Source organism: Lissotriton helveticus, chromosome 5_1 (assembly GCF_964261635.1).
Source record: "Lissotriton helveticus chromosome 5_1, aLisHel1.1, whole genome shotgun sequence".
NCBI lineage: Eukaryota > Metazoa > Chordata > Amphibia > Caudata > Salamandridae > Lissotriton > Lissotriton helveticus.
Genome location: NC_136065.1, coordinates 1899988631 through 1900016218, shown reverse-complemented (window position 1 = coordinate 1900016218; position 27588 = coordinate 1899988631). Strand labels below are relative to the sequence as shown.

Here is a 27588-nt window from a genome sequence, read left to right as displayed (position 1 = left end):
CTGCAGCAGTTAGGGGCAGATACATAAAATATGGATTAAGGTTTATTTTTCTTGTCCACATAAACGGACACTAGCAAAACAAACCAATGTTCAGAAACATTGGGTGAGAAAAAAATAGTTTAGAAAGAGAGACGATATTGCATGATGCAAGAGTGGGCAAACATTGAAGTCTATCCTCTTACGTCGATCTGTCCCTGAATTTCACAAAGACCAGATGAGAATTAATAACAATTACAAGCGTTGGCAAGGTCAAAAGGTTTCATGTTTGGGACCTATTGGCTTTACCAGCGGTTTTAGCCATGCTGGACAACATCCTTGATTTTAAGCAGCACTGCTAATAAACAGGAAATAAAGTCTACGTGTTTAAATGCAACATTTTGTAGGTGCACGGACCAAGCATGTGAGCACAAACAAAATTATTTCGTTTACAAATTTGTATGAATAAATACAAACATTTACAAGTGAGGGAAAACATGTAGTTGAGGGAAGCAACACAAAGGTTTGGGGAAGCAACACTGAGGCACAGGTGAGGGGAAGCAAAACGGAGGGCACATGTGTGGGGGAGCAACACGGAGACAGAGCAACATGGGGATAGAAGCAAAGGAACAAGAGAAAACAAGAGAGAACGTGTAGGTAAAGCGCATGGGAGAGCGACTCAAAGGGTGTAGCTGTATAAAAGGGAAAGAGTACAGAAGAGCAGCTCTAAATACAAAGTTGTTGAAAATGACATTTTTATAACGTTATGAAAAGAATTGCACTGAGAGAAGAGAGTAAACACACTGAATGGTAAAATCGCATGCACTCATGGAAGGCTTAAGAAAAGGATGGTGGTTTAAGTTTTAGAGTTAACTGGAAAAACAAGCATTTACAATGCAACGGTTTCGCCTTTGCAAAAGTTAGAGCTATTGGCATTGTAAATGACAAAAATGTTATTTATCTGTTGGTTTTGAAAACAGATAAATAAATGGCATTGTCATTTACATTGCCAATAGCTTAATCTCTCGCAAATGTGAGACCTATTGTACCCTACTGGACGAGTTCAGCAGACAGCAATTACTACCACACACACACCCAGAGCCACACACACACACACAGCCAGCCACACACACCCAGAGCCACACACCCACACACACCCAGAGCCAAACACACACACACACACACACACACACACCCAAAGCCACACACACACACACACCCCCAGAGCCACACACACACACCCAGAGCCACACACACACACACCTAGAGCCACACACACACACCCAGAGCCACACACACACACACACCCAGAGCCACACACACCCAGAGCCACACACACACACACACACACACACACACACACACCCCCAGAGCCACACACACACACACACCCAACAGCATTCTGTGTGTCGATGATAACAAAATATGCGTTATCCGATCGGATAAGGCGGGCGGGATAACTCCTCGGCGAGAGGGAGGGTGTGGGGGGCGGGATGTGCAGCAGGGCATAAGTCCTAAAACAAGCTGGAGCAAGGGTCAGTCGGGAGAGCCAACCACAAATGAATAAAAGCATTGAAGAGAAAGCAAGAAAAAAAGGTGTAAAAACAAAAAAGTCAATAAGTCTTTCACAACAATACAGCTGAACTGTCCGGCAGGCTTTAACCTAATAAGCATAAACCCAACAGGTCTCGCATTGGGACCTATTGGCCAATGATTTTAGCCAAGCTGCAAAGCATCCTTGAGCCTAAATACTGAGCAGCATGGCTAACGAACAGGAAAAAAGGGCCAGTTGCTTGATTTTGTAGGCGCACACATTAAGCATCAAGAGAACGGACAAAAGGATTGATGCCTACAAACAGGTCTATATTGTCATGTCCGGCGATGGGACAACATTGTGATGGAGGCATATGGAGCACCTACTGACGTGCAGGAGATATTGCAAGAGCTTCAGGATCCAATCTGGCACCTGGTGTAATTATTTAAGCGAGGAATCTGTAGTTAGTAGCCTCCAGTTTCTTTGCAGATTAACTACATTGCAAGCTGTGAAAGTACACTGGAGTGCTTTGTCTCATCTTTGTGCTTTTAGAAAGTGGAGGAAGAAGCTGGAAGAAGGCTCTCACAGACTAACAAGAAAGAATGGGTCCCTAATACTGGAGTGTCCATATTGATGCCTACTGTTTACCTCTGGCCCCAGCATGGCGGCTGGGTCTGTGATGGTCAACATAACTTCATTGACGAGCTCCATTGGAATATCGCCCATAACACGGATTCTCTTGGCATCCTCAAGTGTCAGACTCTCATTCAGTTTCCTTTTTTCACCTGTTTGCAAAGGAGAAAGGTTTGTTAGCTGGTGTCACACTCATCTACATTTTTACGCAGGCATAAACCACTAAAAACATTTGCTGAACTTACTAAGAGAGAATTACTAATTTAAACATTGCACCAGCTTTTTTTTTTTTTAAAGAAGCTCAGCAATAGCAATTAAAGGATTAAAGCAAGCACTGGCAATTCCAAACTGTGGGCTTATAAATGAAAGTACATCTTCAGTCATTAATGGGTTAGGCCTGCAAGTCATCATACACGCACTGTCATTCATTCTTACACACAAGGATTCCTTCAACCACCCACTGATTCCTTATTGCAATCATGCACTTAGAGAAATACGATATAACACAAACACTCAACAATATACGCACAATAAAATAAAAGATACAAATTAGCAAAAGGTAATATTCTGCTGTGTAAACACGACAGGTATATGTCTGCAGTAACAACACTTAACATAGCTGAGGGTGGACGAATTGCAATGATACTGAACACCTGGGAGACTTCATTTAGGAAAATACCTGTATACAGTCTGCAAACCAGTGTGATAAAAGTCCCCGTTAAAGACCCATTGACTTTAACAAATGTCTTTCACAATCATTAAACCACGGCAAAAGCCTCTGTTATAGTTTTTGACAATAAAACAGATCAAAACTATGGCACTGGACATAACTATTAGGAGTGAGCAAAATATACAGGCCTTGTTAAAAGGATGCAAATCTTTTATCCACTCGGTTTGTCAGACGGGATAACCAAGATAAAACCCTTACCAACTACAGTAATCAGTGAAATTCTATGTAACAAAATATCTCTGAAGGCTTAGAGTAATAACAATCCATCCATAAATGCATAATGATTTAAAAATATTCTTTTCACATTAATGAAGTCAGGCCTACTGCTTTTTGGAGGAAACTGGCTCTTTATACAGTGACCCAAAACGAGGTAGACTGTGTAGAGAATCCAGGCAAACCCCAATTGGTTTACAGAGGTACAAATGATAACCCAAATGCTCTCTTTTGTGGGCGAACAGTTAGACTTATCAGAGGGTAGTGCTAAGAATTTGTTGTACTCACTGAGGCAATAAAATGAGGCACGCACGCAAGAATAAATCTGAGACCAATTTAGAAAAATAACTTCTATTTTTATATACATTTTGATATCAAGAACTTTGTTATCAAGTAAGTACTTTTTTAGATATGAATTTTTACAGGTAAGTTAATAGTTAACTTCAATGCATCTTTACGTAGCAATGCTTCCATATTGGAGAAAAGGCAGGAACTAGGTCAAGCACTCTTAATGGCTCTATAGTGTGGGGTGAGTAATTAACTTGGCCCAGTAGATAAGAAAAAGGGCTGGAGTCGGATTCTGAGCTGAGTCAGGTAGTGTGAATCTATCTGCGTTCGGGACGCATGTTTACCCCTAGATTGATACCTCACTGGACCCTGCCAGCCTAAGTGGGGGTAAACTGATTTTTAGTGCAGATTTTCCACAATGTGCAATGCGGACTAGGCACTACAGACCTTCATTAGGTACTACAGACCGTCAATATGAATGCCAACTCACAATCAAAAGCCCAACGCAGATCAGTGAGGATTCCCAACTGGTTCTTTCAGCGACAGGTTATCTGTGGCAGATACCAGGCTCACACATGCAGCCATCACGTCTGTGCTCACATATAACCAGCCGGGACCCTCTTACCCTAGCTACACAGCATCGGCCTGAACTTAAAAAGCAGCCACTAGAGGTTAGCACTCAGTAAATTCACAGAAAATGGACTATGAATGAGACGACTCGGGTCGTGAGGATCAATCACAGTAAAAGGCCAAAAGCAATGTAGTCAAAAATTAAAAATCCAGGGGGATTAAGTGGGCGATAGTGGACGGCAAAGGCATCAATGTCTTGGTGATCCCAGGCCCTATCACTGGTAATTAGAGTCATGGGGAAGGAAGACACTTGCTCAGCCGTCATCGCTCCCTGGATGTCGAGCCCTCCTGCAAAGCAGAAGAGGATAAGGCCGTTTCAACCCACAATAGGAAAGCTAAAGAGCTAGAACAAAAAAAGACAAAGACTCTTTCAGCTTCAACATTTTAAAGTGGAGGGATAGATGTGATCATTGCCACAAAGCACAGATTGAGAGTTCCCTTCAGTGAACACTCACTCAAACTCCAAGGAGCTGTTTGTAATTGACTGGTGGGTGCAGTAGGGGAAAGAATCAGCCCACTAAAAGAGTAGGAGCATCAACACTAGAAATGAGAGGACCAGAACAGGCTTGGATTGGAAGGTCAGAATATTATGGCAGTGCTCTGCCAGGCACTGATGCAAGCAATAAAGTACGAGCTTGGCATGGGCTGCACTCCCTGATGAAAGCTTCCTGTACTGTAGGAAGCCTCAAACCAACATTTTCTAAGAAGTGGTCCATAGTCTGGATAAAGGCCAATAATCACTTAGGGGACAGAGTCCCGAGGATAGTGTTTGGGGTCACACTTGATACTAAACCCATAGATGAAGCACTGAGGATAATCGTTTTGATAGGAGAAGTTGTGACATCTGCAACCACAGAAAGCTAGCCACCATGATCTTGGTGAAGACATGGGGGCCTAAGGTTGAAGGACAATGACCTGTATCGGTACAAATGTTTTCCACCATGAAGCAGAGGGCCTTCCTATCATGTACATGGAAGAGAACATCCTGCAGATGCACCCATTAGAGACAGCCATCAACCTTGACAGTTGCAAATACTGGGATAAAAGTCACCATTCTGAACTTCTACAGGAAATAAATGGTAGTGTGTAAAAATCCTGGAAGGAACAGAATTAGCTGCCTTACTCCCTTACAAGGAACTAATGAGTGTAATACCCAGGATCTCCTTTCAGAACGGCAGGCCAGATCTAATCTTCCTAAAGGAGGAGCGTATGGTCTCCTGAACTGGAAAATTTTGAACAATGCAGATAAATGCCAAGACATCCTAAGTGGAGGCTGGTAGGGGAGCTGTAGAATGTGGCAGTCAATCAATCAATCAGGGAATTGTAAAGCACGCTACTCACCCGTGAGGGTCTCAAGGCACGGGGGTGGAGGAGAGGAGGGGTCTGTAGAACTGTCTAGCCGAAGAGCCAGGTCTGGAGGGTCTTCCTAAAGGTGTTCAGGGAGGGGGCTTGTCTGATGTTTGCCAGTAGGTCGTTCCATGTCTTGGCTGCAACGTGGGAGAAGGATCTCCTACCTGCTCTGGCTTGTAAGATCGTAGGTTTCCTTTAGGTGCGTGAAGTTGATTCTGTCGTTGAAGTATGTGGGTCCGTTGTTGTGTAGGCACTTGTAGGTGTGAGTGAGGATTTTGAAGGGGACCCTCTTGTCCACTGGGAGCCAGTGTTGTCTACGTAGGTGCTGGGTGATGTGTTTGTGCCGGGGGATGCCCAGGACGAGTCTGGCGGCGGGGTTCTAAATAGTCTGGAGTTTGCAGAGTAGGGACTTGTTGATGCCAGCGTAGAGTGTGTTTCCGTAGTCCAGCCTGCTGACCATGAGTGCGTGGGTGACTGTCTTCCTTGACTTGAAAGTCTTGCAGAGGGTGTTGAAGCAGCTGGAGGTGACGGCGTTGACCTGGCAGTTCATGGTGAGTGATTAGTCGAGAATGATGCAGAGGTTCTTGGCGTGGTCTGAGGAGGTAGGTGGGTTTCCAAGGGCAGTCGGCCACCATGTGTTGTCCCATGCTGAAGGGGTGGTACAGAGGACGAGGACTTCTGCTTTTCAGCGTTGAGCTTCAGGCAGCTGTTGGTCATTCTCTAAAAAATAAACATTTTTTAAAAAGTACTGCTTTCTCAGGTGTAGGTTATGTCACTGGTACCAACCTCAGTGTAAGTAGAAAGTTTCACCATATGTGGCCTCTTTCATTCCTTACTCCCTCCCTTACTGCCAATCAGACAGCAATGACACGCTACTTGCTTGATTACTCGATCCAGTGCCAAATTAGCATTTGAAGAAACTCACTAAATGTACAATGTTCTGCCACATTGTCCTTTTCTTTCTGACTCTTCAAGTTCATGGGTGCCCCTTTACGAGCTTACCATCCGGTCTATAATCAATGTCCAAATATACAACAGTAAGTTAACAAGATACCACTCAAAGTCCAGCGGGTAGATCGTGAGATAATGCACAGCACATTAACTTACAACATACTATAAAAAGTCTCACAATAAAATTCCACAACCAACTGGAAGGTAAAGAGAGAATTATTAGGAGTACAATAAGACGAAAATGACAAATTTAGTAAGGGGAACCGGAGATAAGATTTTTTAGAGATTTAAGTCAAAACAGCACCAAAAAGTGACAAGTGCAAATGATAGTCTCTAGAAGCAGTAGATCAGGACCTACACAGGATTTAAGGCTGACTGCAAAGGAACACTGGTCGGATACACCAAGAGGATTGGACCCTATGAAAGCCCCAATGCAGAAAGGGACCTTCTCACTTTTTGAGAAGAAAAATCCTCCTTGAGTAGGTCACAGTTTAAACTATAGCTGCTGCTGTGGAACCAAAGGCTGGATTCTAAAAGCAGGTTAGTCCTCCTGGGGCTTAGGAGACTTAATGCTGAAATATTTCCAAGTACCAACGCTGATTGGGACTCAGTCAGTTTTTTGGCGTTGGTGGGAGCCTTGACTAGGAAAAAGCTGAAATTCAATCTGATGCCTTGGAATTGCAGTTGGATAGTCTTTCCCACAGTTCCCCCAGAGGCTCGGAAGGAAAATGTTTTCAAAGTTTCCAAACCTCCCTCTGGAATCCAAACTACTGTTGAAGTAGACTTCTAAACCCGCCCACTACATCATACAAGGGTATCTAAAATAAAAATTTTATTGTAAGGAAAAGGCCAACTGGAAACTCCAGACCAGGTCCAGTTGCCACTGGTTAGCTGGGTACTTCCAGGAAAAGGGGTCTTGCAGCTTGCTGTGTACCTGTAGCCACACAGGTCGGCAGCCAACTGACCACTGTAGTTCACTTCTTTGTCCTGGGTACAAGAGTGAATAGGTCCTAGTCCTTCAGGGCTCTTTCAGATCACAGATCGCAGCAGGTCCAGTGCTGCTCTTATATTCCATTGTTTCAAAAAGTATTCTGATGTGAGTTCCTGAGATTGCCACATTAATGCCTCGCACCGACGAGTGGATGGGGACGGCTCCCGGGCTAATCCTAACCAAGGAATAAAAGTTCCTGGAAGCAGCCCTACCCACATTTTCAGTTGGTGCTGTTTGCCATGCTGCAAACAACCCAATTCAGATCAAGTAACTGCTGGAAAGTTGCTGTAGAGCTAATGCACATTATCCTTTAGCAGTTTTAGGTAAGATAAAGACAACTTACTAAAAAAGTTACATTTCCCTAAAAATTAGTACAATTCTGACTTTACAATTAGATTGGATTTTTATTAAATATAAAAATAAGTCTTTTAATAGTGTCTGTAGCTGGTCATACCAAATGTATAATCTATACAATGAATGTTCTTATGTACCAGTTACAGCCTGACCAGTGACAATGTCATTGTGGGCCTAGTCACTGGGGGCTAAATGCCATTTCTAATGTCACTCTCTTAAATATGATGCACTCTCCCTTGTGAGCAGCAACTTGGGCTTACGAGTGACGCATTTCATATTTAAACTAAGGCTTCCCTACCTGTCAAAATGGTGATTTTGACATGTCTGTGCAGCATGGTTCAAGCTGCTGCAGTCAGGCTGCACAGGGTAGGCCGGAAAGCAGTAGGTGCTGCTGTCCCCAAGATGCATTCAACTTTTGGTGCCATCGGTGTACTTATGCACCTTACACCAGAGTTCTTCAATCTGTGGGGTGCGCCCCTCCCTTTGTTGGTGTTTAACTGTCAGGCGTCCAAGTCTGGCGTCCAAGTCTTCACCCAGAGCTCCTGTAACAGAGGATTGGTGAGGGAAAGGAGGGGGGAGGGAAATAGAAAAGGCACGAGGTGCCTGTGCTTTTGTGATGTAAAGAGCTGAGTTAACAGTCCCAGGAGGGGGTTAATTCTTATAGCTGAAGTGGTTCAGCTGCAGTGGGAGGCACTGCTAAAAACGAAAGCAAGGAAACAGACAGTCCTGTTGCTTCGCATTTGATTTCATAGCACAGGAGAGTCCTTGCCTCCCAGAGCAGCTGAAATTACCGTCTATCTGTTCCTGGGGCAGCCGAGGGGCTCCATCGTAGGCTCCCCCCCCCCCCCCTGCCCGTAGAGGAAGATCACACCGTGCGTCAGGCAGGCGCTGGGTCTTTCCCAGATCAATATGAGAAGCCAGGATGAAACAGATTGTGTTAGAGAAGGCCTTTGAATAGTTTCATCTGCCCAAGATCAAACTGTTAGCGCTACACTAAGCAAGCATGAACTCGTTTTGAACAGCAGAATATACATGTCACCCCAGCTCCCTAGAATTTATAAACCCCCCCCCCCCATGCCAGGAACAGGGCACCTGCTGCAACCAGTTAATAATAGTTGCACCAACAACGGTCAGATATCCCGACTGCCACCGTTCTCTTTCCTTATTTACTAAAAGAAAAGGGCACAACGTAGGGTGAGTCAGCCTAGAATCATCCAATGACATCTACTTTTTTACTAGTGCTCACGAGGACCATGCTAAGCGCTAGGAGCACTTGTGAACTCTCCATAATCAGTTAACGGTAAAGCCACGTTTTAAAAAAGCATTTAGCAAACCCAACATATATGTGCTTATGTAAGCATACACATTCATGCTGTTTAGTGCGTTGAGCTATCTATTAGCTTTGCAAAGGCTAGGAACAAAGTAGCAATGAACATTAACAGTGCCAATAGGTCTGGCTTATGAATGAAAGTGCCTTTTGCGTCAATGGTGAATTTAGGCACTCAATAATTTACATATGCACCTTGTAATTCATCTTTGCCTTCATGCATCCATTTATCCATACACTGACCCATTCTTGCATTCACCCTCTAATACACACAAATTTACCAACGCATGCAAGATAAATTAAAATAACACAAGTTCGGAAAAAACAACATGCTCCCATCAAAACACAGTGGGAATATGCTTGCAATAACAAAACTGAACATAGCAGCCAGTTTCCGCCATGCAGTGGTATTGCACATTAGCTAGCATTGTTTTACAGTTCCAGAATGACCGCCTTATTTATAGCAATGAGTTGGCAATCATGGCATGGTAAAACGATGCAGAATGGACAACAGCGTTCCATAATGGTTGCCTAGTTTACAGGATGTGGCCACACAGGATGCAGTGCACGGAAGATGAAATGAGAGACAAGCAAGCAGCCAGTAGTACTGACTGGGGAACTGTAGTATATTCTTAAGAAAAATAAATAATAATAATTGACAGGTACATTTCTAAATATCCATGGGATCAAGGTGTAGAGCTATGTTATTAACTGCCCAATGAGGAGCACACCAGGGCACACCAAACACCAGTCAATCAATCAATCAATCAATCAATATATCAAACATTTGAAGAGCGCACTACTCACCTGTGAGAGTCTCAAGGCGCTGAGGTGGGTGGGCTGCTACTGTTCGAATAGCTAGGTCTTGAGAAGCCTCCTGAAGGTCAGCAGGTCCTGGGTCTGTCGCAGGTGGATGGGGAGGGTGTTCCATGTCTTGGCAGCGAGGTGGGAGAAGGATCTGCTGCCATTGGTTGTTCGGTGGATGCGTGGAACAGTGGCGAGGGCGAGGTCAGTGGAGCAAAGCTGGCTTTTGGGGGTGTAGAAGGTGAGTCGCTTGTTAAGGTATGCTGGTCCGGCGTCGTGGAGTGCTTTGTGAGCGTGGGTGAGGAGCTTGAAGGTGATTCTCTTGTTGACGGGGAGCCAGTGCAGGTCCCTCAGGTGGGCAGTGATGTGTCTGTGGCGGGGATGTTGAGGATGAGGCGTGCAGAGGCGTTCTGTATGCGTTGGAGTCTCTTCTGGAGTTTGGCCGTGGTTCCTGCATAGAGGGTGTTGCCCTAGTCCAGCCTGCTGATGAGGGCCTGGGTGACTGTCCTTCTGGTTCCGATGGGGTTCCATCTGCAGATCGTGCGAAGCATCCGGAGGGTGTTGAAGCAGGAGGAGCAGACAGCGTTGACTTGCTGGGTCATTGACAGAGATGAGTCCAAGATGAACCCCAGGTTGCGTGCGTGGTCGGGGGATGTCGGCTCAGCTCCCAGCGAGGCCAGCCTCCAGTGTCGTCCAAGGCGGAGGGGGTGGAGCCGCGGAGGAGGACCGCCGCCTTGTCTGAGTTCAGTTTCAGGTTGACTTCTCTTCATCCATTCGGCGACGGCCTTCATGCCTTCGTGGAAGTTGGTTTTGGCGGTGGTGGGGTCTTTGGTGAGGGAGAGGATCAGCTGGGTGTTGTCAGCGTATGAGATGATGTTAAGGTTGTGTGATTGGACGATGTTGGCGAGCGGTATCGTGTAGACATTGAAGAGGGTCGGGCTGAGGGATGATACTTGGGGTACGCCGCAGTTGATCTTGGTAGCTTCGGATTGGAAAGGAGGGAGGCGGACTCTCTGGGTTTTGTCAGTGAGGAAGGAGGTGATCCAGTCTAGGGCTTTGTCGTGGATCCCTGCGGTGTGGAGGCATGTGCGGAGGGTGTGGTGGCAGACGGTGTTGAAGGCGGCCGAGAGGTCTAAGAGGATGAGGGCAGAAGTTTCACCGTTATCCAGCAGGGTTCTGAGGTCGTTTGTGGCGGCGATGAGGGCGGTTTCGGTGCTGATGTTGCTGCAGAATCTGGATTGGGACAAAACCAAGGTGTTGTTCTCTTTGAGGAATCGGGTCAGTAGTCTGTTGACGATCTTCTTGATGATTTTCGCCGGAAACAGGAGTATGGAGATGGGCCGGAAGTTCTTGAGGTCCTTTGGGTTTCTTGAGTAGGGCGTTGATCTGTAAGTGTTTCCAGTTTTCCGGGAAGGTGGTGGGCATGTCGTGCCCCATCAAGGTTTTCTTCCTAAATTACAAAAGGACACATTTACATGCACTGCAATGCAGCCTTTCAGGGGCTTCTTGATAAAGGCAGCTCTGTTTTTGCCCTGATGGCTTGGAATAATTCCTAAACAGATTCTTGTAAATACCATTTTGTTTAATTTCTTTTTAATGTGATTTATGTGAGAGAGTTCTATTACTATGTACAGAGAAATGTTTTTGTTTTATGCAACAACCATAAAAAAGTTTATTTTAGATCAAAACGGGTCTTCACATATGAGAAATTGGAGGATATCACAGATATTATTCGCCGTAAAATGTGTGGGCTGTAGCTTTGTTACAACAGTGAAAACACACATCACTATCTCTGAATATTAGATGTAAACACTTTTAGAATTTCGACCATAGCGCCTGTGCACCGTTAGTAACCTGGCTAAAGAGGGTACGGCAGAGCTGAAAATGAATCATTTAATCTCAAAGCTCTTCTGAACAGGGGCCCCCAAAATAGTATTTGCCCAGGGCACCCAAAATCCTTAACATGTTCCTGCCACCACAAAGTCTGTCAGACAACATTGCTCTGAAGTAAAATAGGCAACATCATTCAACTATTATCAGTTCTATTTTTTTAAACATAAGCCCAACGTGTCCTAAACCCCCACTGCTTCAGGCAAGCAACTTATCGTACCAGTAAGGAATTCTCAATTAGGTGTTCGTTCAGCGCCCTCTCTGTGGACTTTCCCCTTTGTCTTCGGATCCATAACTGGTTGGTGGGTAATTATCCCATTATAATGCTGCCTAAAACGTTTGTTAATGGTTTCTAGAGAAGAATTGTTTTTCGAGAACCAACTCTGACCTAGGGAGTGCTCGGAAAATCTGATAACACTGTCTCCCTTACAGTCAATGTTTTGGCTGAAAATATCTGCAGAATATTCAGCTTTAAGAGAAACTGCTATCAAAACTCTCTTGCCTTTCAGTTTGTCCTATTTGTGTGAGATTGGGTTTTCAGCACTTGCGGTACTAAAGACAAAGTGTTGTTCAAGACTGGATGTGGAGCACAACCTGAGGATGGCAGTAGCAAAAATCCATCAACAGATTGACAGTCTATGTGGCTAAAAAACGGCACACCGGTCACATTTATTTTGGTGGTGTTATTAATCTATGTCATGTGTAAAACAAAGCATCCTAGTAAAAACAATTTGCACACATTTTATCATGGAAAATTGTGTTTTGAGCTGTGTAATACATCACTGTCATTTCACCACACCCACTCACAAACCTGCAATTTACTAAACACTCTTATTATGTTGAACATTATATGCTGGATATGGCCCGTGATATGCGTGTGGCGGTCGATTATGTAGTGTACCAGATTCCAGAAATTTCCGTCAGGTGATGGGGGGGCCCAACAAAAAATTCAGCTGGGGGGCTCAACCTACAAAAGTTTGAAGACCTCTGCCTTACACTATGGCATTATAGTAACGTCAAATGTGTCAATCAGGTTTTAAGCCAATATCAACATTCTTTAGGGATCAGGGGACATACACTGGGCATTGGATAGCAATGTCCCAGTGTTAGAATTCAAGATTACAAGCAGGTTGAGTCCCAAACAAAGGAAAAACTGGGGGTAACCACCCACAAAGGAGTTACTTTGCAACAGTGAACAATGTGTTGTCTTGATAACATGCACAACATTTGTGAAAGAAATTATTCCTGCACGAAACACTATCCTCGGTCCATAAAGCAATAAATTGTTCTTCTAGGAGAAATCTTACCTTGCACTGGCTCAGAGGGAGCAGTTTCCATGGAGGCCATGGGTGAAGTGGTGTTGAGGTTTTTGCTGAACAAGTGAGCACTTGGGACTGCAGCAGGGCTAACAACTGATGAAAAGAAGAAATAGATTTCACATACAGAAACAAATGGAAGATGCTTAATGCTGGTAATTGGCATGAACCAACTGAATCCTTTGTTATGCCAAGTACGTCAGAGTTTATAAAAAATTGTAACATCCCATTTATTTTTTCTCCCAATCCAAGTAAGATTTGTGATCCTGCTGCCTCTATCTTTAAAATACTGAGGCCCTTATTCAAAATCAACATCTGGTAAGATGCAGGAGTTCATCTAAATTGGAACCATAAGTGACATGGGAATACTGCATTATGCAATCTCCTCCCAAAGCACACATTGGTTAGAAGAAAATGGTAAAATATGCAGGGGTGCATGGGGTTTTCTTGTGTGGAGGAAACCCTGCTAGAACAGGTGCACCAACAACAAGTCTCACTGTTATTTCTCATACTTCAGGGAAAGCTTGTATGAAGTCTGTAATCCAGTACTGTGAAATAACAGAACCCCACAATATCTGTTATTCCACATGTGGAACTAGCAGCGCTGGGGTTCAGCAGGAGAACTGTAAAAGTACCATTTTCCTGCTGGAAAACATGGAACTAGCAGGGAGGAAGGGAAAATTAGCATGAAAGTTGTAGATCAAGAAAATGGAATAGAAGCTACTTTAAGGGCTCTAAATACACTGCTGCCAATACAGAAGAGGGAAGCCAATTTTTTAAAAAAAATATCAACCCACAATAAATTTCAAATTTGTTATTAAATATATTACTTGAATTCAAAATTACAATTGTATTAAATCCTATATTTGATCGATTCATCTCGACCTTAATTCACTAACTGCGTTCTACTGAAGCCACTAGAGTCCCAAACCACAGTTTTAACAAACCCTCAGCCTTGAATTAGGCTGAAAGCTAAAACGCCAAAAGAATATGTAAGACTAACACAAGTATATTTTTGTGACTTTAGAATAGGAACCTTCCATTGGTTGCACTGTGAAGAACATAGATAAGGATGCAGGAGCAGTATTCATCAAGGACCACAACTTGAGGCAATTGTGAACACAGACCCATTGTACGTGTAATACAACTCCTAATGTGCCCAGTCAAAAATATATTTTTGGCAAAAAGAACAATAAGGTTTTGTATCTAGAGCACACATTTCAATAAAATTGAGATTCAAGGACAAAACAAGGTGTATTATTTTCCATTTTACAAGAATGAATTGCCATACCGGGACGTGACACAACAGGTGTTGCTTCTGTGGCTGGCACTGTAAAATCAGACTCCCATATGGGAGAGTTTTCTCCATAGATCTCCTCCTCCAACATGGAAAGGAACCTGTAAAATACAGGTCACCAAATTGGACACTAATAAACAAGCAACCAAAGAAAAAGTAAAAGTCATTCTTTTGCTCTTGGTCCATTGTCTTCATTAGATTACCAAGTACTGAGGTCCACCCGGAGCGACAATAAACTGCCATAACATCTAATTAATTATGAGATCACGGTACGTAAATATAGTCTGCCTACATGTACATTTAAAGCACTAATATTTTGCATACCCTGCTGGTTTAAATAATCCAGGATACAGGACTACAGCTGTATATACTACTATTGCCATGCTACAGCCGGAAAGGTGAATGCGCATCCATAAAGGGAGTCACTTGAAGCAAGACTATTAGTGAAAAAATTCTCCATACTTTTACATCTGTCTGCTGCTATCTCAACAAATGCACTGAAGACGACAATGGTTCAGAAGAGGCATCATGCAAAAGGATTACAAAGGTCAGTATAGTAAAGTAGAAATAACTTAAACATTTAAAACTAAAGGATGGTGTTCATAATTGCCAGCTTTAAGAAGAGTGCAAGGTGGGGTTTCAAAGAGTAAATCGGAAATGGTTCTGCAGTACACCGAACACTGTCAGGTACTGTGGGTTTGGTTTTATAATTATACATGGGTTTGAGTGGTCTCCAACTCCAGCTTTCTACACCACTTTTAGTGTTGAAATGAAAACCTGTGGACTCTGAGTAGCTCTGCTGTCTATTTTCAATTGTTTAACTGCTCAGCACGCAGTCTGAAAGCATAAACTTGAAGCAGTGAAGAGACAGTGCCTTGTATAGCATAGAAGGACCTTAGAGGTATAGTTAAAAAAATGGAGAGGCAATTAAGACTCAACATCAAAACACCAGGAGTATAGATAAAGCACACTGATTAGTTGTGAGCGCAAGGAAGAACTTTCAGTCTGAGCCTTAATAAGTTGGAACCAAGGTGAAATTAGGCAGATGACACTAATTAATACCAAAGAGTTGCTTATTGTACATCACGCGCATGATCAATAGTTAACCAGCAGTGAGAGTTGTCTGGCTCTTACTTGAACCTCTGCATATATATTTTAGGCTGTTTTAAGACAGTAGGTCTACTTATTAAAGGAAACAGAACAATTGGGCTTTGTGGGTGCTCTCAATTACTAAGTATAGTGCCACTTTCAAAGGTCTTAAATAATTTAACATGTAAAATGTGACAGTGTGAGGAACAGAACCCTCACAGAGACACAAGTAAAGAGCGCCATTAGTGGAAAGAACTTAAAATTGTAAATGTCATTGAAAGAGTGCCCTCCTGCTCCTTTGCAGTGGAATAAGGATACCCTGTTAAAAACTATAAAAAGAGAGAAGCCAGGAAAAGAGGATAATTCCAAAGGAGTACTTAAGTTTACCATGGATGGTATGTCCTGGCCAAATGACAATTGTGGCTTTGCAGCTAAAACGTGGATATAGGAGACCAGAAGCGTAATCCCAGATTCCCCACTCAAGTGGAGCATTCCTTTGAAAACTAATACATAAGAGCACAAATTGAAGAAGACAGTCATTTACTTAGGCAAGAGTGCAAACAAGGGGGACAGCCAGCCATCCACTAAAGGAAGTGTGCAAAGAGAAGTCGAACACTACGTTCATCTTCGGCCCAACAGCTCCAAATTCCATACACAAAAAAGGCTACATGGGGAGATAAACGTTTTGTAGTGGCTGCCTCAAAATTATGGAATCAAGTCCCTTCCCATGTCAAACATCATTCTTCACTACTTTCATTTCGAAAACATCTCAAGACTTGGCTCTTTAATCAGTAAGATGTCAGTGGAACCCCCGTAATCTGCGAACTCCAGCGCCGAGACACCGTAAGGTATTTGTGCGCTTTAGAAATTAAAAAAATAAATAATAAGTGAAAGCATACAAAAAGTGCAGGAGAATGTGGGCTAAACCTGTTTACTTACTTAGGAAAATGGGTGAGGATGAGTGTTCGTTTCTCAGGGCCAAGCTTATCTTTCTCCACTCGAAACTTTTCCAGAAGCTGTCGGCGTGTAACTGTGAAGATGGACTTAAGTAGACTTCGACCGAACACCTGTGTGGTTTCATAGCGAGGAAGACTATCACAGCTCTGGGGAACGTGACAGTAGCAAAGCCACCTGAAAAACAAAGTCATAAAAACAATTAGCATGAAGATTAGTTTATTCTTAATTACCTTTTCTCCCACAGGTGCTGCTTTTCAACATAATTTTAATATCTTCCTTTACTGCTTAAACCAGAAGACATATCATATATGAAAACTATATTCCATAAATGGAATTCAATTTTAACGTAGAACACTTTCTCAGCAAATACGTATAGAAAGAGTAATTTGCCAATTCCACAAAAAAAGAAGGATTTTTTGCACTCTGCTAAACAGCATAGTAATAGTTAATAATTAGGTAAAAGATTAATTAAACATGGTTAATTCACTAACATGTGTACAATAATTTTTAGAGCATCAACTCCTCTTCTTCCCAAAGTCTTGCTCTCTCATAGAGGCTAACACTGTTTCAGTTTGATTCGTGACCCCGGGTCACATTTTAGGTGAATGTGGACAGGAAACAGGAGTTACTACCACTACTCTGGTTGGCTGAACCATTCTGAGCAAAATCACAGACAGAACTAGTTTCCTGAATATTTTTATAAAGATTATATTCCTGGTGTTACCTAGTGTAATTAACTTTGTAGGTTGCCACATCCTCATTTTGAGATCGCTGCCGGAACTGGGATGGTGTTTCCAACTTCCAGTAGTTCAAGCAAAGCAAGAACATCTTTGAGAGTTCGCACATGGTCTGACGTTCCTTGGGTTGTAGGTGACTGAACTTGTACTGGACAAAATTAAGAACACCCTAAAAAAATTGGAAAAAATATATATTGTTGACAATGGTACTTCTGAAGTTTCGAAACGTGTCAATAAGTCCAATGACAAACTCTTTTCAAAAATGTATTTGTAATCGTAATCCTCCCCACACTCAGTAAAGAGCAGCAATAACGCATGTAGGCATTATTCTCCCTTTGCCACGAAATGTTTTAACACAATCCTGTTAAACAGCTCAAGAATTCCACTGTACCAGAATTCACAACAGTGTTGCTGTTGCCGATCATTTTGACTGAAAGATGACGATAATGATCTATTCAACCAATTTCCAACATTTCCCCTGTGACAATGGTAGGTTTTTCAAAAAATGGAAAGTAATACCCATGATATAGCACTAGGATTTCAAGCAACTTTTACTTCTCTACCAGGTTATCGTCTTCGATACTCATAGGCACTAGAACAGAAAAAAAGTTCATTCCAGAGGAGAATAAGGAGAGAGGGGTGAGGCTCTAATCAAGCAAGTTTTGCACTGAAGACCAGCTCGCTAAGATGTCTGTGGCCACACAAATTTCAGTGATCAGGATCTGTCATGAGGGGAGTAGTGAATCATTTCTTCTAGAGGAATGGGCTGTCGGATACTTGCTAGGTTGCAGATAAGATGGCTCAGGAGCAGTACTAGAAGACAAAATCCACTGAATACAAAAGAAATACTTTACGAATCAGTTGATGAGGAAGTGTAGACCAAGCAGCAGATCTAGAAGTACTTTTTATTGACGCAACAAAGATCTCAACCCACTCCTGGTTTTCCCTGAAGGCCTTCTAAACGAGAACATTCTGGAAAATGCTTCAATATATGCAGCTCAGGATTCAGCAAATGGCTTTAAATGTTAAAGCTAGATGACCCTTGATATCTATGTCTGGAAAAAACCTTATTCTACTTGTTTAAGGTATAACTACTTGTTAAGGGCAAATGTTGCACATACAACTTATATGGGGATTTAAATGGGTTTAGAGGTCATTAGTTTAGTCAGGACAATGTTTTTCTCCCAACCTTGATCACCAAGAAGGTAATAGGAAAATAAAACAGACCAGCAAAATGTAAATAATAATTTTACCTCATGCAGAAGATAAAATAACATTAGGCTATGTGGCAGGCATGTGCTCAACATCCTAATTAGGAACTCTACTGTATTCAAAAGGTTCCTACATGGTTATTTTAAGGGGAGGTTTAAATACTACCGCAGAAGTGTTCCAAACCAATCAAATAACTACTCTTGGAATTACGCTCTTGGCACCTGTATACTAGTCTTGCTATTTCTTGGGAGTACAAAAAAACACAAGGATGGGCTTCACACACTCACATTATTCATTAATAGCTTGCACAGCTGATCTACACCAAAGTCCGAGAGCAGTGAGAATATCCGCTTATTTGGAGATGCAGGATGAAACCAGAAAACAAGAGGGACGTAGAGTGCCAACAATTTTAGAAGTCACGTGTAGGCAAAAAAAAAATTATATACTTCAACATGCATTGGCAATGCCAACAGACCTGGCTTTAATGTGCCAAGACATGCAAACAAAGGCATGCAAAATGCTGCATTTTGCATGTGTTTCACGTGTTAGCACATTAAAGTTATTCATAGCCCTTAACTTGCAAAATGCACACTGCTCATCATGGCACTCACACTATGCTCACACAAGCACGGCCTACACTTACGCAGAGCAGACTAATAGTTTGCCCTGCACTCACACAGAGCACAGTGTTCATTTATACTCCTACACACCAGACAGAGCTCACCCTACACACAGCATCATATACAGTGATCCCCTAATCTCAAACAGCCACAGCACACCTCACCCTCAAAAGGCACAATGCTCACCCAACACACACATAGCGTTTGCCCTACACTCATATAGATACTTCTAAAGGAGTAGTTGTTGTAATTTGAATAATTTGTATATTTGTAAGGTGCCACACTATAATTAGGACCATTAATTCATCCCACCCTAGGTGTGTCACCTGGACTACCTCTAAGTGGTTTACCCTGAAGTTCAAGGGACACTAGTGAGGATTATTCTTGTAGGATTATTGTGTTATGTTATTTTGTATATATATATATATATATATATATATATACATATATATATATATATATATATATATATATATATATATATATATATATATGTTCTGTTTTACGATATATGCCATTTTGTGTGTTTATTTCATTGATCAGGTGTCGCTGCGCATCTGTATTTTGAAAATGTTTTTATACATTTTCTTAAATAATATGAATTTTAGAGAGGGTAATTAAATGTGCTCTTCTCATAAACTGTTATATATTTTTTCCTTTTATACCATTTTCTATTGTATAAATTTCGTCCCATAAGGGTGGTTTGGGTATAACCTGTTGATTTTGACTACTACACTCACATTCAGCAGACAATGATGAGTCAATGCTCTCACAGTGCTTATTCAGGCATGTACTCACAGTATCCTTACATTTGCAAACTGCTCACTCCACCCTCACAGGAGCAACGCTCACCCATCAAAAAGTCACAGCGTGCAATGTATACACACGCAAGCACATCGCTAAACTCACCATCCACATAAGGCATAACGTCAAACCCAATCCCCCACAATCTCAGTCACACCGCTCACGTTGCTCTGAGATGCACACCTCTCACCCAGCACTCTCTGAGGTACATCTCTCACCCACACTCACAAAGGCAAACCTAGCAACATGCACTAATTCAGGCACGGCTCTCACACCAGTCCACCCTGCTCTCCAGTAGCCACGCCGTTAACCTCGCACTCATGCAGCTCTGCCACTTACCACACACTCATGCAGCTTGCCACTCACACAGGCCAACCGCTTACCCTGCGCTCATTCACACACTCTTACATCACACACTGACATTACCTTGGAGCAGCTGGGTCCTCCCATAAAAGGAATGCAGTGCAGCCCAATGGGGCATTACAGAGATTGGTGGCGGTAGGATTGGGGTGCTGGAGTCGGGAATTATATGCCGATTTCACTTCTGCCCTTTCCGGCTAAAATTGCGGAGAAAGTGGTCAGTAGGACTCTCTCCAATTATTTGGAGCATCACAGATTGCTGGAGGACGCTCAGTTCGGCTTGCCCATGGTACAGAGTCGGCCCTGGTGACCGTGATGGACGAACTTCGATCACGGGCAGACAGGAATAAGGCAGTGGTTCTTATCCTGCTTGACCTGTCTGCCGCGTTCGACACGGTCAACCACGGAGCTCTGTTGAGCAGGCTGGAGAAGGCGGGGGTGAAGGGTTGCGCTTTGCAATGGTTCCACTCTTTTCTTACGGGTCGAATGCAGGCGGTGTCCCTTCCTCCCTACTAGTCAGAACCGATTGACATCACACATGGGGTACCTCAGGGCTCGGCAATCAGCCCAATACTCTAACAAATATATGAAACCTTTGATCGCGGTTGTTAAAGAGCATAGGAATAACATCACAAATTATGCCGACGACACGCAGCTTATCTTTTCACTGGAGGGTGAACAATCTACCTCCATCTAGGAGTTTCACAGCTGCTTGCGTGACACGGCCAAGTGGCTGAAGGATAATTCTTTGCAATTCAATGCCGGGAAGACGGAGCTTCTCTTCTGCCCTGCGGATAGGATTCCCTCAGTGCTGCCTTGCAACTTCTGGCCGAGTGATATGTCAATTGCAGTGAGACCAGAGGAGAAGGTTCGCAACTTGGGCATCTTGTTTAATAACAAGCTGTCCATGGAGTCTCAAGTCACTAGAACGGTGGGAAGCTGCCTTGTGATCATTAGGTTACTACGTAAAATTCTCCCTCTACTACCTCCCCAAGCACGGGCACTAGTGGTACAGAGTACAGTTTTGAGCAGACTGGACTATTGTAATGCCCTTTTGCTTGAATCTCCCAGGTTCCTGGTGGACAGACTCCTCAGAATGCAGTCTTCTGCAGCTAAACTTGCTTTGGGCTGGCCAAGATGGTCTTCGTCCTCTAGGGCCCTGGCAGAATTACATTGGCTTCCGGTGAGACAGAGAATTCAGTTCAAGTCCCTCTGCCTAGTGTTTAAGGCCCTGCACGGGATGGGCCCGGTTATGCTGCAGAGGAAATTTGAGTGGAATGTGCCAGCTAGAAACCTTCGTTCAGCCTCAGCCAGATTAGTTAAGGTAGCCAGGTTCAGGAAAGTCAGAGCCGGTGGTAGAACCTTTACGGTTGCTGCAGCCAGGCTCTGGAATGGATTGCCTTTGGAATTAAGACAGATCAGTGACCTCTTGCTTTTTAGAAGAAGGTTAAAAACCCTGTTGTTTCCGAAAGTCTAGTTGCAGTACGGTTTGTATTAGCTGCCCTCTATTGTCTGCCTCTTGCCATGTACTCCAAGTTGCTCAGCGCCAGGATGCCGTCAGGTGATAGAGCGCTTTATAAATGAAATAAATAAAATAAATAAAATGAATGGAAGTATTCTGGGAAAGCAGATCTGTCCATTGGAGGAGGGCAACGCTGTGGGGCACAATTTGCATGATTCTGAAACTGAGACGGTCAGCTTCGACAACATATCAATGACCATATTCTACAGTATTATGAAATACAATTAATTAATTGTACTCTCTCAGAAGGACTAATGTGTTAACATGTTCATGGGACACCTGCCTAAACAGGACTGCAATACTATTAATGAGAGAAAGAGCAGCATTCACTTCTTAAAGGAACATTACAATGTAAGGGCCATTGACCGAACTTACCCTGAGACTTGCTTCTGTACTGATAACAAGACACCATCCCATGACACTTTCCCGAGGGATGCATTACTTTTAGCATTATAGAAAGTGGACTTTGACAGAGCTGCTTCCATTTTAATTAGAAAGTACAGACACTTCTCAGCAGGACTTCTGCGCTTTTCAGGGGTATGTATCAGCAGTTCAAAGTGAGACCATCATGCACAGGACAGGGGAAGCGCATCAAGGTGACACAGGAGAGTCCCAGAATGAATTGCCATTGGTTGTGGCGGGGGTGGAGGCATCTGCAGAGCGGAGTATGAGCATAGAAGAAGGCGTGCAGACCATGCACAAAGCTAGGCTCACTACGGTACAAAAGGTAAAATGAGTATACGCACTGTAAGCCCGGTCGCATACAACAGGCCAATATACAGCAGGACTATCCAAGGGAGAAAGTGAGCATGCACAGGGCCAAGTGGATGCAGAGGGCAGAATTCAAAGGGTAGGCGGCATGCACAGGGCATGAATAGCACTCGAAGGCAGAATGGACATGCATAATACGAGGGTGTCTAGATAAAGGGCTGAGTATGGGGCAGGGATATCCTTGTATCTAAAGGGTAAGCAGGGCCAGCATGAACGGTGAACTGAGACAACAAATACAGAATGAATGAATGACAAGTTTATAAAGCGTAAGGCTACTGCAAAGAGTGTCTCAGAACAGGCACAGCAAAGTTGCATCAATAACACATCGCCCTAAACTAATGCAAAGAGATGGGTTTTAGAGCCTTCCTAAACAAGGATTCTTGCATTATGGCCTGCTAAGAAAGGAGACAATGATTCCACTCCCTAATCGTAAAGACTGTGAATGAGCGCCCATCACAACTCAACCTACGGAATCTCGGCACCATGACCAGACGGGCAGCCGCAGAATGAAGTGTGTGAGGATGTTAGTGCCAATAATGTTAATCAAGAACTTCAGGCCCAATTATATAAATGCCTGTGTAAAAAGATGAGCACCTTGAAAATAATCCTTTATTTAATAGGGGAGCCAGTGTAAATCTTGCAGATGATAGACAATGGTTTCTTGTCTGGGAATACCAAGAATAAAGGTGAGCCACAGCATTCTATACTGCTGGCAGTATTTTCTGTCCATCTGTCTGAAACGCCCAATGTCAGGGAAAGGAGACAAGATATTGGGTGTCAGGATCTTGCACAGGCATGCATAATGCAGAAGTGGGTATGAATACAGCAGTTTGATACGATGCTCGGGTCATAAGGCACTCAAGAAACATGCTCAGGTAAGGTAGCTCTGTGGGGAGTGAAACCCCTGCCAGACTTACTCCTGTAAGGGACACAAACATTGCCAAACCTTGGTCTTGCAAGAAGCACAACCTTTTTAAAAGCAGCCCCCACCAGACTGTCCACAGAGCAAAGCTACAACTAGAGCCCAATCTTCAGGGAGCACAGGTCTAAATGGATCAAACCAGATAGTTCAGAGAGGCACATACCATGCTAGAGCAGACATGCAGGGAGCACAGTCTCTGCCAGCTCAGACCTATCGGTTGCGCAGCCACTACTACAACACACCTGCCTTTCCAGGGAGTGCAGACTATAATACTAGACTAGAGCACAACCCCAGTTAGGCCAGTCCTTGCCTTTAAGGGCAGCATATGAGGAACCGTTAGGCCCTCCCTGAGAAGGAGAACGAGCAGCCCAGCGGGGTAAGAGCAACAGGGCCTGGACAGTAGCATGATGTGACCCGCCAGGCCCTCCTGGAATAGAAGAGCAGAGCGGCCTGGTGGGAGAAGGCAGGCAGGGTCTGGAGGGCAGTATGATGGGAAACGCTGGCCCTTACAGAAGACGAGAGTGGAGCAGAATGGCAGGGAAAGAGAGAGGATTTGGAGGGCAGCCTTATAGAATCTGTCAAGCACTCGTAAATGGGAACAGCGTTGAGTGAATGCTGACAAACCTTACAAGAGTCTTTTACCACCCAGGCTCTGACTAATGAACCTCTGGTCCTCCTACAGCAATGCAAAGCCCAGTCAGGACAATGCAGCATGCATCAACCAGTCAGAAATCTGAAATGATTGCTCATATTTCTATGAGGGAAAGGTACATTTGGAGGCTATCTTATCTGTACTTGGCATGCAACCTATTGTAATTAGACAGATGCCTTGGTGAGTCGCATTATTTTGGAACTTTTAAAAACACAGAGGGGTGTGCATACATGCCACCATTTGGGACCAGATGAAGACGATACAGAATTAAGTAACAGACAAGGCTGGCATCAAAGCATTGTATGCATTTCACTTTAAACAGGATTTGAGCTTGTTGAGGTCCCTTGGCCTGAAACTTGCCCATAGACGCCGTGTCTCCAAAAACCTCAGAGTACCTAACCACAGCTGTTCCAACAATCAAATCATCTAGATTTCCCTTTTAAAAAGAAAGTTGGGCACAGGGATGGGTGTGAGAGAGAGTAGGAACAAAAGAAAAGAGAAACATAGGCAAGGTAAGTTAACATGTTCTTTGGTAAACTTGTATGTATGAGCTCTCACAATATGTAAGCATGTATGTGGTATTTATTTTTTAATTTATTTATTTTTTAATTTATTTTTTATTATTTATAAAGCACAAACCTAGAGGAAAGGCTGTGGATCATACACTGCAAACATGTGAATATCTATATTATTCTGTGTACAATGTACTTTATATAAATTGCCCAGACATAATATGAAGCTCATATATTGGGTTGCAATAATAAGACTTTTAATCTGTAGAATTTGCATATGTCATAGTAAAATGAGCCGGCCATGTTCTGTAATAATACGATGGGCATCTTCATTGATAGTTCAATGGCCAATATTTTCTAAGCAAAGAAGCCAATCAGAGAACTCTAATCAGTCCACCTTGCAAAGGCTTTTATCAAATTAAATCCCAATGCTATTTTTGTTTTACTTTAAAAAACGTTTACCATATTAAGTCCAGAGCATTTTTTAGGCATATAAAATCACTCTCTTCGCAAACGCCCAATGCATTTTATGCAAAGCATGCTTCTCTATGAGCTAAACTATTCCGAAATCAACATTGATAACACAATAATTGGAAATGATCATGCATACCAAAGAGAATGTCTCAATATTTTCTTAGCTATAGCCCTTCACATACTGCTTGAAAACCGGTACATCTTTAACAGGTCTCTATGATCTCTTGACATACTGTAGCACTATTTCTGTTTGATCTGGATAACTATAGTTCAGGGTAAGTCAAGAGTTAAATTCAGTTTCTACATTTTTCATTGACATAACCTCGTTTTCCTTTAGTGACTAAGGTCAGACAATTGGTCATTACTACTACTAACCCCCCTGGATCATAACTTTATTAATTGATCTGCCAATCAAGGCAACCATGGCCTAGTCTCCCACTATTCCGATTGGAGTCTCAACACATTTGTGTGACAAAACCGGGAATGTCTTCCAATAGAGGGAGAAGTGTAAACATAGGCGACAACAAAGGCATATGAGTTAGGGCCCCCACTACTCCAAAGGTAAGGTTTTATGGCTGATATCAATAAGGAAACATTACAATGGAACTTGCTCTCAGGAAAAAACTGATCCACTGTACGTATACAGTATGTGCAGATGCGCTGTGTTGCACCTGCTTTAGAAGATTCTTCCATTTCACCCTGAAAACAATCATACCTCAGTGGTGAGGGAATGTGTTCTTTCAAAATTACAATTCTCCCTGAGAACAATCATACCTTAGTGGTGAGAGAGGGTGTTATGTCCAAAAGTGACCATAAAGTTAACTAACTTTGAGCATGCACAAAAATTCCCCATCAGGATTGTCCAAAAACTCAGGAAACAGGACCATGTTTGGGCTAACAAGATACAATAAAAGAAGAACTGAACTTTAAAACTTTGGTGTTCTCTCTGACAGCGGAAAGCTGAACTTTGAAGTGTCCACTGTGACACAAAAACACTGTACTTTTTCCTTGGAGTTGTGCAATAGGCATTTGCCATGTTTTGGAATAAAACTGAACTACATTGGTCGTAGAGCATTTTTTTTATAACCCACTGAATTTTCTAGGGAGAAGAAAAGATCGGTTGTTTCCTCTGCAGCCATATACCTTAAGGCACTTTAAGCTTTTAGAGAATGCTTTCTGCTGTGTGTTCCATGCGTTGAGATTGTTAGAGCAGGAGGCAGATTATTTCAACCAATAGTCCCAAAAACGTGCAGTGAATTTAAGAAAACTTAACTATGGATTTTACATGGAGCTTGAAAACGTTATTTTGTTAATTATAATTTTTCTAGGCTTTTTAACTGGGTGCCCGGTTACTCTGTCTTTAGCACCAACAAGCCTTTCGTAGGGCATGCGCTTTAGAGACCAAATAATAATAGGTATGTATAGTATAGGACTATAAAGTGAAAAAAATGTATTTGCAGTGAAATCCCTTAGATTAATAAGCTACGGCTAGGTATTAGGTGGAGAAAATGCCAAATGAATGCATTGCAACATCTCATCAATTTTACTTAAAAATAAACAGTCTTCTTATGTAGGGTTGGTGAACTTAACACTATTAACACTAAGATAAGAATACACCACTTATGACAGATGGCATTTACACAACGTGTGAGCCAAATGAAATATAAAACATGCCGAGAAGTGTAACAAATTAGAAAAAAACACTAAATTTAAAAATGAAATGTTTTAAAGATGGAAGATCAAGAAGAGTGCCCAATTCTTCCTTGTTACCTGTTCTATGTTGGGTTTTTCGAATGGAGGACAGCCAAGAGACCCCTCGACCACTGGACTGCTCATCTGCAGTATGCACTTCCGTAACAGCTGTAAATAAATAAAAGACTAAGTTTAAAAAGTTGCATCACTCGAGTGACCTATATGAAGGCGAAACAGGAATAAATGAAGATTATGAGGTGGGAGAAGAGGTGTTAAGAATAGCATCGCAAATATTATTCCAAGTAGAGCACTCAGTGAAATAAATAATTGTGTAGAGATACTGTACAAGTTGTAACCGATATCTGAACTCAATATAATGTTGAAAGTGACCTAAACTGAGTTGGTGAATCAATATTCTTTATGGCATCTATAAGAGCATTAGATGAATGCAACACTGTTCGGGCAGTGTTCTCACATTTGATGTTCCATCACCACTCCAACAGGGCACAGATGTATTTGCGCAGACCAGTGGTCAGTTCATGACTACATTCTGGTCTACAAGTTCTGCATGCAAAAACATATCCAACAAAATGGAGGCTTTGCTTCATCATTCCAAATCTGCTAAACAGGACCCACTTCAACAAGTTATCTACACTAGAATCTGCCATCCAATTATCCAAATACTTTGCACATTTTTGGTGACTGAAAGTAAAGTTAAATTCGGAAAAGTTACAATCAAGTCTAGATTTATTGAATGCAAGGTAGTGACTTCAATGCTGTTGGGTCTTTGCAATGCAACCTGAAAATACTCTTGCGACAAAGTGAGCAATCGCATCAAGGTGTGGTGCATATGAAACTCTAAAAACAAGGCCACAAATATTTTCATACAGATTTCATGCATAGTGCCCGAGCCATGGCCTTGCACTTAAAATATTTAAGGGTTTTCAGTCCTCTTGTTGGTCACTCACAGGAAGAAAAGC

The 27588-nt window shown here is 42.7% G+C and overlaps 1 protein-coding gene across 1 annotated transcript in view; it reads right to left on the bottom strand.

Annotated features, from left to right (window-relative positions):
• The window catches only part of KAT2A (lysine acetyltransferase 2A), a 156878-nt gene that overhangs the window by 87101 nt on the left and 42189 nt on the right, over positions 1-27588 (bottom strand). The window contains exons 4-9 of the mRNA XM_078645408.1: positions 26687-26776; positions 17055-17236; positions 16313-16504; positions 14279-14385; positions 12979-13083; positions 2159-2295 (exon numbers count right to left, since the gene is read on the bottom strand). Coding sequence (XP_078501534.1) covers positions 2159-2295; positions 12979-13083; positions 14279-14385; positions 16313-16504; positions 17055-17236; positions 26687-26776 — 813 coding nt within the window. The remainder of the gene's footprint in view (positions 1-2158; positions 2296-12978; positions 13084-14278; positions 14386-16312; positions 16505-17054; positions 17237-26686; positions 26777-27588) is intronic.